Source organism: Typopeltis vanoorti, chromosome 4, assembly GCF_054136105.1.
Source record: "Typopeltis vanoorti isolate ZY-2024b chromosome 4, IOZ_Tvanoo_1.0, whole genome shotgun sequence".
NCBI lineage: Eukaryota > Metazoa > Arthropoda > Arachnida > Uropygi > Thelyphonidae > Typopeltis > Typopeltis vanoorti.
The window spans coordinates 93,011,504-93,026,356 of record NC_143552.1 but is presented as its reverse complement, the minus strand read 5'-3'; the positions used below and the strand labels follow the sequence as shown (position 1 = coordinate 93,026,356).

General features: G+C 34.1%; 1 protein-coding gene across 2 annotated transcripts in view; it reads right to left on the bottom strand.

The window, feature by feature from the left end:
• LOC150107499 (uncharacterized) overlaps window positions 1–14,853 on the bottom strand; it is a 181,935-nt gene that overhangs the window by 16,497 nt on the left and 150,585 nt on the right. For both annotated transcript variants that reach the window (XM_090391919.1, XM_090391918.1), the window contains exons 35-37: window positions 11,333–11,365; window positions 2,100–2,246; window positions 1,939–1,993 (exon numbers count right to left, since the gene is read on the bottom strand). In XM_090391919.1, coding sequence (XP_090248045.1) covers window positions 1,939–1,993; window positions 2,100–2,246; window positions 11,333–11,365 — 235 coding nt within the window. The remainder of the gene's footprint in view (window positions 1–1,938; window positions 1,994–2,099; window positions 2,247–11,332; window positions 11,366–14,853) is intronic.

The following is a 14,853-nucleotide window of genomic DNA, read 5'->3' as shown; positions in this document are numbered from 1 at the left end:
ATCTGAGATTTAGATAGCCGGTCTCATCATATATGGAGGTGGCAACTGGAATTTGTTTTTTCCGGAAGAAAATTGCAAACTTGAAAATTCCTATCATTGCAAACAATTTAATCGGCCAGAAACACACATGCAGTTTGGCCTCATATATAGTTTATGTTTTTGTTATAGTGTTGGATAATAAAAACAACTTTGGCTCTTTTCCTCGGCGTATATTATGTCGGATGTACTCGTTATTTTTATCACACTGAACAAGTGTCAGGCATTACAAAAAACCAGCGTGGTATGTGGAAAGGATTGACTGTATTTCAAGCTGACTAAATATTGTACCTGAGTGGACGTTGAGTGGAACTTCCTACACAAACAGCATTCTGATTCTGATAGCAAATGTTTGTGATCCAGCTATTCCAGAGGTTCTTTGCAACTGCGGAACATTCAGACACTGAATTAAACGTGCCAGCATATCATGAGTCACTCGTAAAGATAATGCGTCCTTCAGTTGATTGAAGCATCCATTTATAAACGTGGATGAAATCATTTGTCAACATGGACAGATAGGGACATAAAATGAGTACCTTTTATCTATCCACAGAGGACACTGAGACTGATAGTGTGCACGCCATTAATTCTCGTCTGCAGTTAGGATACGGGTGCATAATGTTTTTTTTTTTTTTTTAAAAACTTATTTTTATTAGTATTTGACTGATGACCGTATCTCAAGGTAGGCAGGATGGAGTCACTTTATTTCGAGAGAACTTCTAGTGATACATTCTTCATGAAATATACCTACGCAATTATTTTCAGATATTAATCACGTGCATGTATGTGGCAGTTCATACAAACGCATACAAGGACAGGTCTTTAATGCATAGTCGAATTTAGGTTTGTGAAAATGTGAAAAATTTCGTCTACCTTTCATTAACCTTCCTCAATGTGTGTGGTTAGATGAGGACTGTCTATTGGTCATTCTTCAATGGGCTGTCGATGATTTCCAAATGGACTGGCTTTGGGAGATAAAGGACAAATAGTCATCGTAGCAAGGCTTTAAGGATGTCTCGTTCCAGCGATAATTAAAAGTGTAGAACTTTTAATTATCGGAATACTAATTATAACTGTGTAACAACCATGCGTAATGCTGCACTGCCAGCAGAAAGGCCATTTTAAGATTGATTATTCTCTGAGTACAAGCAATAACCTTTTTTTTTTTTTTTTTTTTGGTTGGTTTCCGAGATAGCAGGCAAGCAGCGTTTTAAACTCTTTGGAAAAATTGGGCTTTCCAACACACCGGAAATTCAAATAAATCGACAGTAGATCTTTAAAACTATTTCGAATAATAAATCGAGTTAGGTTTTCAATTACAAGAGGGAAGCGGTTTGCACACTCTCGTGCGGATGTCCTCAAAATCATGGATGGCCATGTGCTTGGCCAAATACGATGCTTTCGAAATCGCTTCTAAGACCCGATTGGATAATGAAAATAATCTACAACCTAAAAGATTCATAGAACCCTAATATTTTCAACTAAATAACTGCAGTTATTTTGAACCGAAACAACCAATAGTGGTGAAGTTTATGAAGTAGGTTACAGTGCTTGTTGTAAAGAGCGATTTTCAGTGGATACTGAATTCGACATCTCTCTCTCTCTCTCTCTGTGTGTGTGTGTGGGGGGGGGTCACTCCCTCATCAATTATTTGACCACACTTCGTAACATATGAATAGCGACGCATTTCGAATAATTTCGGTTCCAAATGACTGCATAGAATAAGTTTATGTTTTTGAATCCACGAACAACAATACAAATAAAACAACAACAATAAAAGTGAAAACTAATTAAGATTGTTATTTAAACTAGAATGACAACCTAATTTATTCTTTTCACATTAAACAACAGAATATGTCATTTAAGAGTATTTTGAAGTAATAATAGCAAAAACATTCTTACCTCGTAAAACGGAAGCACAAAGTTCTCTCATTTCGTCTTCAGTAAATCCTCGTCCCTATACATACATTAATTTACCATATGAACTCTTATTCATTTAGTATTGGTGAGTCAATGCACAAAAAATTAAAGAAAGTGATATAATTTTTTAAAAAGATAATTACTGCTGGTCCAGGAAGTCCAGGCATGCCTGGCTGACCTCTATTACCAGAAATTCCAGGTGGTCCGGGTGGTCCTGGTGATCCAGGCATTGCCATAGAGCCAGGTGGTCCTGGATGACCCCTTTCGCCAGGTGCGCCACGTTCTCCTGGCTGTTAACAAAAATGGGAAAGGTCAGAAAAGCAATATGGATACTTCAAAATGATGTATAGTTGAAATATTCTATAAAGAAAACAAGTAGGAATAAATCAAAAACAAACTGAAAGAGGTAAGTTCGTGCAAATATCTTCCACAAATCATTACAAGTGATCTTAAGTTTGATATGAAATATAACAACAGGTTGAAAAGTTTGCAACCATTATCGTATATTTAAATCAAATTTACCAATCTGTTAAAAAGAAAGATTTACAACCAATGTGTACTCGAACCCCCTTCCAACTCCCTCCCTCGTACAATAAAGTACGAGGGAGGAGATTGGAAAGTTCTGATAAACACCTAGAAGAAAAATTAAATTTATGTCTTTATACATATCCTAAAAGAAAAGATAGTTTCTGAAAAAAAATTTATATGAAAAAACATTTTTGTTCTAGGTGTTTATGAGAACTTTTCAGATCTTCCCCCCCCCCCCCCTGTATTGGAGAGACTGCAAACAATACAGCGAAATATGGAAAGAGCCATTCTGGAGATAACACGTTTAAAGGAAAAGAATAATGAGTGAATAAGAAACAAAAAATGTTATGGATATTGCAGTAATAACAAAAGGCAATGAAAATTTCGATTAGAAATGTGTGATAACAAATGGATAAAGAGAATAACAGAATGCAGACACTAAGAACTGAACATCAGTGACCAGACAGGCCTGCAGTAAAATGAGACGATGAGATTATTATTACACAAAATTAAAGATTATTATGACATTTATTGCATAGGAATGCACACGATCGACTGAAATGAAAGAAACATACAGAGGTATTCATCCAGTGGAGGCGATGATTAGAAAATTATTAATTAATATTTTTCAAAAATATCTCAGCAGAATTAGATTAAATATATTGAAGAGTGTTGAAGAGTTTGAAACAATGTATCAGAGAGGAGAGAGAGAAGGTTTGAAGAATTATCCTAAAGGTGGAAAGAATATGTTGAAGTCGGGCGGATTTCAGATTTGTACAGATCTGACAATATGGATAATATCAAAGGCTTTAGTACCACCAATAAAGCAGTCCAGATTACGTACACACAATATTTAACAATATTTAAGACATTGATGATAGAAGATCCTCAAATTATATCACATATGTTCCAAGGAATGGAGTGTGCTATCATGAGAGAAGTAGTATGGATAAGGTTTGGGATCAGAGAGAAAATATCACATATGTATAGAAAAAGATGATTAAAAGATACAAGAACCTTTAGATGTTCCTCTATTCAGATATCCTTTGAGATGTTCCAGACTTCGCCTTTTTCTGGTGAAGAAGTCTGATGAGAAGTGTTCACTATGACGCTCATTGAACGCAAAGAAATACATACAGTATAGCACTACTGGTCCTTTTGATCAATGGATAGTTTCTAGACTTTTAAACCTACAAACTGTGGGTTCGATTCCTACTTGACGTGTGTTTGAGAATATCTTTAAGTGAACGATGATTCTAATTGCCTGGGTGAGCCTAACATCTTCCTTTTTGGAAGACTGGAGTCGTTTAACAATTTTCCGTATTTGGTAGCTATGGTTCCTTAATTATTTAATCTTAATCCATCTTACGTAACTCTTATTGGAGAATGGACTATCATAAAAAGCGGCATTCCTATGGTTTGATGCATGTCGCTAATAAGACGTTTAAAATTAGGGATAATAGTATATAATGAATTTTAGAAATTATCCAGATGCATGTGAGACCTGTGGATATGTATTTGCTAATAGTAGAATCAACTGTTAACTTTTTTCTGGTCCTTTTTGTTCATCCCGTTCCTCAATTAGATGAGCTTTGATTCACAAGTAGAGTTTTTAATCCTACAACGCAAGAAAATTGGCCATAGACTCACGCTATTTCAGACAATAATATATACTTATTGCCGTTTAGGACCACAAGATAGGGGAAGATGCCTACCTTACTTATTCTACTGATGTCTTTAAAAGCATCAGTAGCAGTGGGCTCAGCCATCTTTGACGGCTAAGGGTAGAGGCTGGTTACTCATCGATTTCTAAATGTCAGTCAGAGCTGAGGAAGAGCTTTTATAAGGAGAGTTTATTATTTTTATTTTAAAATTTATTCACCTCAGATTTATTAATCGGTCACCTCAAAATTGAGAAATAGTAAATAATCTTAACTGATGGGAATTTCTAATAAAATGCTAAAATATTATTATTATTATTACATGATACCTCCAGGGAGTCCAATGACTCATCGATGGAGGGCACTTACTCTGATGGAAACAATGACAAATTTAATTAAACATATATTTGAGAAAAGAAAGATTCCCAACGAATAGAGAATGAATATTATAATACCAATATTTAAAAAGGGAACAAAATCTGACCCAAAACATTTTATAACCGCACGATAAAATTGAGTATCGTGCGGTTATAAAATTCTTTGTAAAAGAAGGTTTAACACCAAAAGAAATTCATTCGAAGTTCATAAAAGTTTATGGGCACTCTTCTCCTTCGTTTTTGACAATTAAAAAATGGGCTGCCGAGTTTAAACATGGCCGTACCAGCCTTGAAGATGATCCACGTGAAGGACGTCCAGAAAGTGTAACAACACCAGAAATCATTGATCAAGTGCACGATATGGTATTAGAAGACCGGCGATTCAAAGTGCGTGAAATTTCTGAGACTATAGGCAATTTAAAAATACGTGTAGAATATATTTTGCATAAAGAATTGCAAATGAAAAAACTTTGTGCAAGATGGGTACTGCGCTTGTTCACAGCAGATCAAAAACGCACTCGCATTAAAAATCTCTGAACAGTGCTTGGAGCGTTTTAACAAGAATAAAACTGATGTTGTGCGTCGATTTATTACTATGGACGAGACTTGGATTTACCATTACACACAGGAATCAAAACAGCAGTCAAACCAGTGGACAGAAGCTGGCTGTTCAACGCCAAAGAAAACAAAGTCGGTTCCATCAGTAGGAAAGGTAAAACAATAACCGAGGAATATTATTCCGATCTTTTAACCAGACTAGACGAAAACATTCGTGAGAAAAGACCTATTTGTGAAAGAAAAAAATCATATTTCATCAGGACAATGCACCTGCCTACAAAGGTGTTCTGGCAATGGGAAAATTAAGGCATCTGCACTATGAATTGTTGGAACATCCACCCTATTCCCCAGATTTGGTTTCCTCTCCTATCTCTTCCCAAAACTAAAAATCTTCCTCGCTGGTCAGCATTTTTCTTCGAATCAAGAGGTGATTGCAGCTGTAGAAGAGTATTTTGTAGAGCTTACTGAGAACCACTACAGGGATGGGATAGTGGCGCTGGAACATCGCTGGAATAAATGTATTAGTCTTAAGGGAGATTATGGAGATTATGTTGAAAAATAAAAATAATTTTGAAATTATAAATTCGGTTTTTCACTGTTAGGCCGAGAACTTTCCAGACCACACTCGTATATATACAAGAATTATCAAAGAAGAATTAGACTCAGGACTAAATTATAATGATGAACAACAAGAATTCCAGAAGGCAAGATCATCTAGTGATGCTATATTTATTATAAAGAAAATAACAGAAAAAGTAATAATTTAACAAATCAATATTTGTGTGTGTCATTGCCTTGGAGAAGGTTTTGTAGATCTTATTGAGAACCACTACAGGGACGGGATAATGGCGCTTTAACATCGCTGGAATAAATGTATTCAAGCGACATAATCCGATTACATGAAGTCCTGAAAACACTAGTACCAAGAAAGGTGGCATTGCATTGATCAAAGGCATCTATACACAAAAAATGAATATATAATAAGTTATCAGAACACAAATACACAGAAAATTCCTATACGGAAAGGGTGAAATAAATATTAAATAACAGATATTAAATGGAATAAAAATTAAAAAAAATAATTTGGTTGAATATACAGATGATGTAGCATTACTTGCAGAAAATGAAGATGATCTCCAAAAACAGTTATTCAAACTCCAACAGATATATAAAACACTTTTTATCATGCAAATATCAACAAAGAAATTAAAAACAATGGTGATTGCAAAAGAACCAATCACTTGTAAACTAAAATTAAATCGACAAATACTGGAATAAGTAATGAAATTTAAATACCTAGGAATAGCTATGAACAGCGAAAATATAACACAAGATAAAGTAAAAGAACAGTCCCTGAAGACTCATAAAATATCAGGGCGTTTAAATTCAACTATGTTGAAAAATAAACATCTAACAAAAGAAACAAAAGGAAGAATATAGAAATCAGTAGTCCTACTAATATTGACGTATGCATATGAAATAAGAATAGAAACACCAATAATGCAACAGCTAAATTCGACATGCGAAATGAAGATATTCATTAAAATAGTTAATAAAACAATATTTGATAAAGTAAAAAATGAAAAGATTTACCCATAAACACATAGATAAAAATAAAAAAAAGAGATCGGATCGGAATGGGGTCAACCTGTTAATCATGGACCCAAAATGAATTGTTGAACTAGCCATAAACTAGAAACTAAACGAAAAAATACCAATTGGTAGACCAGAAAACAATGGACAGGCTGTTTGCATTGAAATATTGGACACGCAACAACTTGAAGCTTAAAACAAAAAGAAAAAAAAAGATTTGCTTCATTTAAAGAAATACTCCTGTATGATAGAGTCAAAATGTTTCGAGATTGTGCTTACAGTAACAGTGACGAAACCATGGATATTTGGAATGATCTGAAATACGATCATTTAAGATACTGAAAGATTTATACATAGAAAATGAGTCGGGGGGGGATACATGGACATACAGAAATATGAGATTTGCAATAGTATGCAGAGTTATAAAATATCTAGATATACACGTGACATTCATTTCAATAATTACAGTGAAATGAAATACTTGGGAATTGTAAATGGAATCAAACTACTTATTGGAGATAAAAACTATGAAAAGAAAATAGAAAATAGAAAATTAGAATTTTGGAAATGAATAAAAGAGAGTATTGTAAGCATGAGAAAGAAAAAAATAAAGCTCGTAAAACTTGAAATCACAAAGAGGGAGTATGAAAGAGAGGTAAACATATGAAGGCATAATCAAATGACACAACAAACCTAAAGAGCAAATATAAAGATAAACAGTTCGAGATATGTCAACACGTAGGCGTTGCACTGTTATGAATGTTGAAGATGAAAGTTTATGGATTCGAGATAAATCGCAGATATCGAACATAATGATAAGGTCTTCATATGTTTATAGCGAAGATCAGTATTATTGATATGACTTCATTGCAATCCAATGGTATTGAATTTTCAAATTTATGGTATTCATTTATTCTAATACGGGAACAACTATTATTGTGAAATTGAAATGAAATGTTAATATGTATTAACAGGGAATTGGTCTACCGTCTAAACAGATCAAAGGTTATCCAAAATGTTTTTGACACTTTCGTTGGATTAACCATCTCTTTGATTTTTTTTTTCAAATATGAATCCCACCCAAAAAAGTCTGTAAGTCTATAGTGGATTATCACCATGGGTGAGCTAAGGGCTGCATAATGCGGGACACTGACTCTAGAGCAATGTGTCTCAAACTTCAGATATCCATGTGGTCCTTCTTAAATTTTCATTATTACCAAGTATCCCCTTATCAAATAATAATAATAATAATAATAATAATAATAATAAATAAAACTATATTTCATTGTAAATGTCTATTTTATTTGAATTTAGATGTGATGTACATGTAAACAGAAAAATATGATTTTTTTTAATAGAACAAAATTTATAAAAATATAATTTTTTTGCTTAATTTAAATAATTTATCATCAATGAGAGGAGTGAAATTGCTTATCGTGGTATAAAATTTCAGCAAAATTTAGCTCTATAATTGTTAATTTTAATCTCTGAAGCGGTTCGACATCTATAATGCGGTTCCTCTTCTCCGTCTTAATATCTACAAGGACCGAAAATCCAACTTCGCACAGATATGATCTTGGAAATGGAAAAATGAACCTTAGAGCTTTATCTGTTAATTCAGGAAATTCATTCTGTATTTCTAGCCAAAATGATGATAACGTATTCTCGTTGTATTTATTTTTTAGGAAACCATCAGAAGCTAGTTCTAAAAGTTGTTCTTCTTCTATTGACGATAGACCCTTTGGCATAGATTTGTTGATATCGAAAGGGTATCTTATCCACTCGATATTAATGTCCAATTCAGGGAAATACTTTTCTAGATGCATTTGTAAGCTTTATGAGTGCTGCATGATAGTAGTTTTCACATCACCATAAATTTGTTCATTTGAACTTGCGAGCAATTCATGAAGAGATGGAAACACGTCAGATTCTCCATTACCAACCCGCTTTTGCCATAATTTCATCTTTGCCAATGTGGCGTTCACTTTATTTTGGACATGAAACATAGAAATTTAATTGCATTGTAAAGACAAATTAAGATTATTTAATAATACAGTAAATATATCTGCCAAGTATACTAATTGACTGAGCCATTTCCAAGTATGTAAATATTTTTTCAATTCAAAATTTTCATCAAGAAAAATTTGTCATTAATTCGGAAGTTCAAATAAACGAGTAAGGAATTGGGGGGGGGGGTGATAAAAATCTCTTATTGTTTTTCAGCCAGTATGCGAAACTCTAAGATCGAAAACTACGATCTAAACGTTTTATGCCGACGAACTATCGCCGTTTGGCTTTTCATCTAAACGAGTAAGGACTTTTTCTTACTCGTTTAGATGAAATTCAGAAAGCCAACGAACGTCGGTATGGAAAAGAAGTTGTATATGATTACTTACCATTTCTTCGCAAAGTTGAGAGAAAAGTCTGGCATTTAGTGAACGGCCTTTAATATAATTGATGATTTTCCAGAACTTTTTTAAGTCTCTAGATATCATATGTGTAACCAAAGCCTCTCTGTGCAAGCAGCAGTGTGTCGACTTTGCATCTGGTGCAGCAGCTTGAATCCTTGGAACAAGCCCTTTTTTTAAGATCCGACCATGGATTTCCTCCGTGCTTGCTTATTCCAAACCAACTTTTCCAATCAAGCTTGTTGTGATGCATAAATGTATTTATATTGTTGAATATTTCTTCTCCTGTTGTATGTTCTGGCATGGGTTAGCAAAATAAAAGGTTTGTATGACATTACAAACATTCTGATGATGAATGCACCGACATTACAAATTCCAAATTTGTAATGTCGGCGGATTCATCGACCTGCAACGCATAATAACGACGCTTACGTATATCGGATAACAATTATCTCCGATCATAATTTCTGCTATTATTTTTGTTGCAAGGATGACCAAAGTTTCACCAATTGTTTCCGCTGCACTACTTTTTTGTATTAAAGAACGACACACGATATGAAGCTTCTAAAGACTTCCTATTTTCACTTCCTGACACGATCGACATAATTTTTTTTTCAGATTCTTTTAAATTTTTTAGTTTATTTTGAAAATTTTCTACAGGTTTGTCCTTGTATTCATTATGTTTCGCTTCAAAATGGCGATTTGAATTAGATGGTTTCATGCTTTCATTTTTTAAAGTTTTCACCACAAATGACACATAATGGAATAGGTTCCTCTTTATTTCCCGTCCATGAAAATCGACATTTCAAGTAATTCATATCGTACTTACGAAGATTTTTCATCTTCTTCCTAGTTGGTCCTTTAGAGATGTCAGACGACACACCCTTATCAATTTCATTTGATCCAGATACAATATCAACGTTTTCTTGCCTACAGCTACTTGTATCTGCTATATTGCTCTCTTTTGTGTTTTATAAATGCAGTCTTTAACCGATGATCCATACTTAAGAATTTGAAAGCTAAAAAAAATTATATTTATTATAGGTATTATAACGTCGTCCGCGCGGTTAGCCTAGTGGCTATGCGCTTCACAACCATATGCCTGGGGAAGGAGTGACCCTGGTTTGATTCCCATCGATGACGTGAGGAGCTTAAGGATCTCTCTCAGCCATATCCAAGTTAGTCGGTCTTGGGCGTGGATAGCAGGGTTTTTTCCACCAGTTTTTCTGGGGTTTTTCATCCCACAAGCAGGCAAACCGGCCTCGTGAACACACAGCCTACAGTCATAGGATATAGCACGGCAAGGAAGACAACGGGAAACCACCTTGCTCATAATAATTTTCCCTAGTATGGTAGCATATAGCTACTCCCACCAGCCGTATGGCTGAGGGAATAGAATAGAATAGATCGTACGCTCTTCGCGTTGTTGCAGGCTTCCAATGTAATGTGCGTTCATATACGAAGCTGAACGAAGCTTCACGAGTGATCGCCGCGAATTTACAAATTATTCAAATGAAGCAGTCGTCACAATTTGAGTAGGAGAATTCGTACATAATACATAATTTATTGAGAAATTTAAAATAATTATTTTTTTTCTTAATAATGATTCCATGCGTTAATGATGCATAGCTGAAAATTGCATTCGATAACACTTACATTCGGAATGTAAACTTTGTCAAAAAACTTTCACAGAAGTCATTGCCACACCGGGATCAACCCCCCATGACTCGTTGATTAGAGAGTGGATGACTATGCCAGCAGTTCTCGAATGCCTAATACTGATGAAGTTAGAACTCCCGCCCCCATACCCCCAATTGATCTGTAAACTTAGCTTTATATTTATGTATCTCAATTTAAGCTGAAAATACAAACGATTCCAGTTTATTTATTGAATTTTTTTCACTTGGTTATAAATTAAATTAAATATTCCAAAAACTGATATTCGTGTTTAATCCTTTATCCAAGTGAAAGCAAAGACAGTTTGCTCTTTATCTATTTTACGTGCAAACTTGGATAAATGATTAAACAAGAATATTATTTTCTGGCATATTTAATTTATTATTATTATTATTATTATTATTATTATTATTATTATTATTATTATTATTATTATTATTATTATTATTATTATTATTATTATTATTATTATTATGTATAATACGTATGCTTCGTACAAAAAACTTTGATGATCACACTCAGTTAACCAATAAAAATGAATACAGTTCTAAAACAGCAAATATTAAAGCCATACCATTCCAGGTGATCCAGATGGTCCTTTTATTCCCTAAAAATAAGAACATCGGTTTTAGTCATATGTGCTATCAACAAATAAAATATTTGGAATAATTGAAAACATTATTTAGTTGGATATTTACAGATTAATAAGAACGCTAATAGTGAATTGCAAGAATGTTTCATTTCAAGAAGAACTACTGAAAATTTTATGAGCATTTTCAGTAGTTCTTGGCACCTTTTAATTCATTTATTTATTTTTACTTCAGAACAAAACAAAAACATATTGATGGATGTTGAATGTTTACTCTGAAAGGTTCATTTTCCGAATATTTTATTTATCCAGCTTTTGAAATGCTAGCGGGGTGCCTGCGTACTCCTTTGGAAATTGGGCTTGCTTCTATAGTCTTACATCTCCAGAAGAAAGACAATTAGAAATCCGATTCTAGACGCTAACTAGAGGAACTTTACTAGGCCTTTTCTTCACCCTGTTCCCGAGTTAGTAGATCTTTAGCACAAGCAAGTATATATATATATATTTTTCTTCCTGAAACTTATTTAATCCCGTAACTCAAGAAAATTGATCTTAGAACTCATACTACTTCAGACAAAGCCGTGTTAGGGTTGTCTGCCTCATCCTCTCCTAACAGTATGCTCATGAAATCATTCATAAACAGCTTTCAATGACAACTAAGGGTGGAGCTCACTATTGAGGTGACCACTTTTCTTGGTAACTCATATCACTCATCCATGTTTAATCTCTTGTGGAAAGCCTTCTTCCTAATCATTCAGAACCTTAATATCATTTGGAGCTACAACAACGATAAGTGAAAGATCTAGATTTTTACTCCACTTTTACTACTGTTTTCGTTCTTCCGATTCCAATAATTTTGTAATCTTGCTGAAGAAATATTCCACGATGGAGTAGGGAATAAGGGTCTTTATTCCCTACTCTCTTGAAAATACCGTATTTATTCGAATATAACTGGCACTTTTTTTCCACAAAATTAAAGTTAAAAAATCGTGGTGCGAGATATATGCGGGGATTTTCGGAAACTAACGTTTTTCAGGAAAAAAACTAAACTGACGTTCATAATTAAATCCTCAGTATTCATTATAATTTATAATTGCTCACATCATTTTTAAAATGAATGCATTTAAATTTTAATTATCAATTATTTACGCGATCGGCCGCTCACCTTCATCACACGATATATTTGAATTTTTAGCTACAGTGCTTCTGTAATTAAATTAAAACAAACAGTCATCTACTCCAACGCTTCCCAAACTATGGGCCGCGACCCCCTTGGGGGCCGTAGGTTTTGTTGAGGGGGCCGTGAAATAATGAAAACAAATTTAAAATATTTTAAGACTAAGTAGATTTTTTATTTTAAAAGAAACGTATTTAACTTTTATTATTTCTTTTTTGTTATTTTTTATATTTTAATGGAAAAATTCACACATTGGTGTTGGTTCACAAACTTTGCTTCCTGCGTATTTCGGCGCTTAATGAATATTAGTAAATATTGCTTATTCATATGTTTCATTTCAAAGCAGTGGTTAATTGCCTTTACTTCGAATGCTCTCCAGGGAAGCTCCAAATCGTCCTGTCCCTTTCATCACGCATTCGCGTTCGTAATCAGGGACTGTTGATATTGACTTTATATATATATCAAAACTCGTTTGATATGTATATAAATATGTATATATCACTGTCATCCGAGCTAGTTTTCTGTTACCAATAAAAGTTTCGCATATACTTCACACATGAAAAAAAGCTTAAACAAGTTCATGTGGGGAGATAGTAACTCGCTTGCAGTGGTAAACAACACGCCCTCCCTAACAGCCACAATACTGCAGAGGCAATAAAAACAAGTACTTTTATTATGCCACTGAATAAGGTATGAGCAGTCTGCTAATATATTTCTCAACAAATAGTGCAATTAGAGACAACTGGGATAAAAACACACTAATTAATGAATCACATGTCCCCTCATACAGAAACCATGCTAAACCATATGTTGCATGGGCAAACACAGTATCTAACTAAAAACTATTGTTATTAATTAGATGTGTGCCAGTTCGATTTCCCAAGGCAGCAATAAAATTCAACCGAACGTATTAAAATTCGTAAAAGTGTTAAAACTAAATAATATATATATATATATAATGAATGTTATGGCAGTTTCACATATGGAATTCGGTTGAAGAGAGTTAGCATTTCAACTCAATTGTCAGCTATGCTTTTATCTTTCGGTCGCACGATCTTTTGTTAATAATACCGCACGAATCATATGCACATTTTAATAACCTGCCTTTGCTGTCTGTTTCGCGTTAGGCTTAATTACCGTAAAGGGAGAAAAGTCACAAAAGAGAAAAATGTTCCTGGTCCGGGGATTCTCTTATTCAATATTCACTAATTTCATGTTGTTAGTCTGTGTTGTGCCAGTATCGGTAAGTGGTGCTATTATTTGATCTATTCTAAGTTAAAAATTTAACCCTGAGATGGATAAGTGGCTGATAAAAAATAAAAAAAAAATCCCGCGAACAATCAGAAGAAGCAGAAACAGACTCAAAAAAAGGACAGTATTTCATATTTTACCAGAACAGCCCGCATCGTCTTCAGAACCAAACGGTAAGAGGCAAAAAATGTAATATATGCAATTTATTTTTACAATATTCGCTGTGTATGTTTTGTATTGAATATAAATACAATAAATATAATAATAATATATCTCTCTATTACGATTTTTTTTCGAGGGGGGGGCCGTGAAATATTTTAATTTTTGCAAAAGGGGCCCCTGACATCCAGAAGTTTGGGAAGCACTGATCTACTCAACAGCGTCATCTTCGCTCTCATCCAGGGCATCAGAGATGTCGTTTTTTTTTTTTTTTTTTTTTAAACACACTTGGCAATTATTTCTCTTGAAATCATGTCCTAAGTTCTCAAAATCCAGTTGCACAACAGATCCCTACCGGAGTCAGGTCGTAGCCACCGGCTGCCATCCACTCCATATAGAATCTAAACCTCATCTTATTCACTGCTCCACCCACGCGCAATCGAAGGTCGAGTAGAAGTCAATGCTCTCACTCCCGCATTTCCTCTACTGGTTGGTTAGAAAAGATCACGCGACTCAGTGACAAAGGCAAACCGACGATTGTTAAGTTGAAATGTTAATTCTCTTTACCCGAATTCCAAAATATCTGAAACTGCCATAACAACATTCATTATCTATTTCTTAAAGTTTTTTTTCGTGCGCGAGGTATATGCGAAATTTTTAATTTCTTTTTTCATAAAGTAAAACCAGGGGTGCGAGATATACGCGGGGGGAAGAGTTATATTCGAGTAAATACGCAACAGCCCAATATTAAAGCCATGGTTTTCCAAGAGGTGTGCCAGAGCGATTAAAAAAAATAAATAAATAAAAATAAAAATAATAATTCTTGTCAGTGGCTTGAAACAAAAATTCCAGCTTCATTGAAGCCTATAGCGAAGCTCTCAACACTTGGAAAATTATCACTAATAGGGCTAAGTCCCAC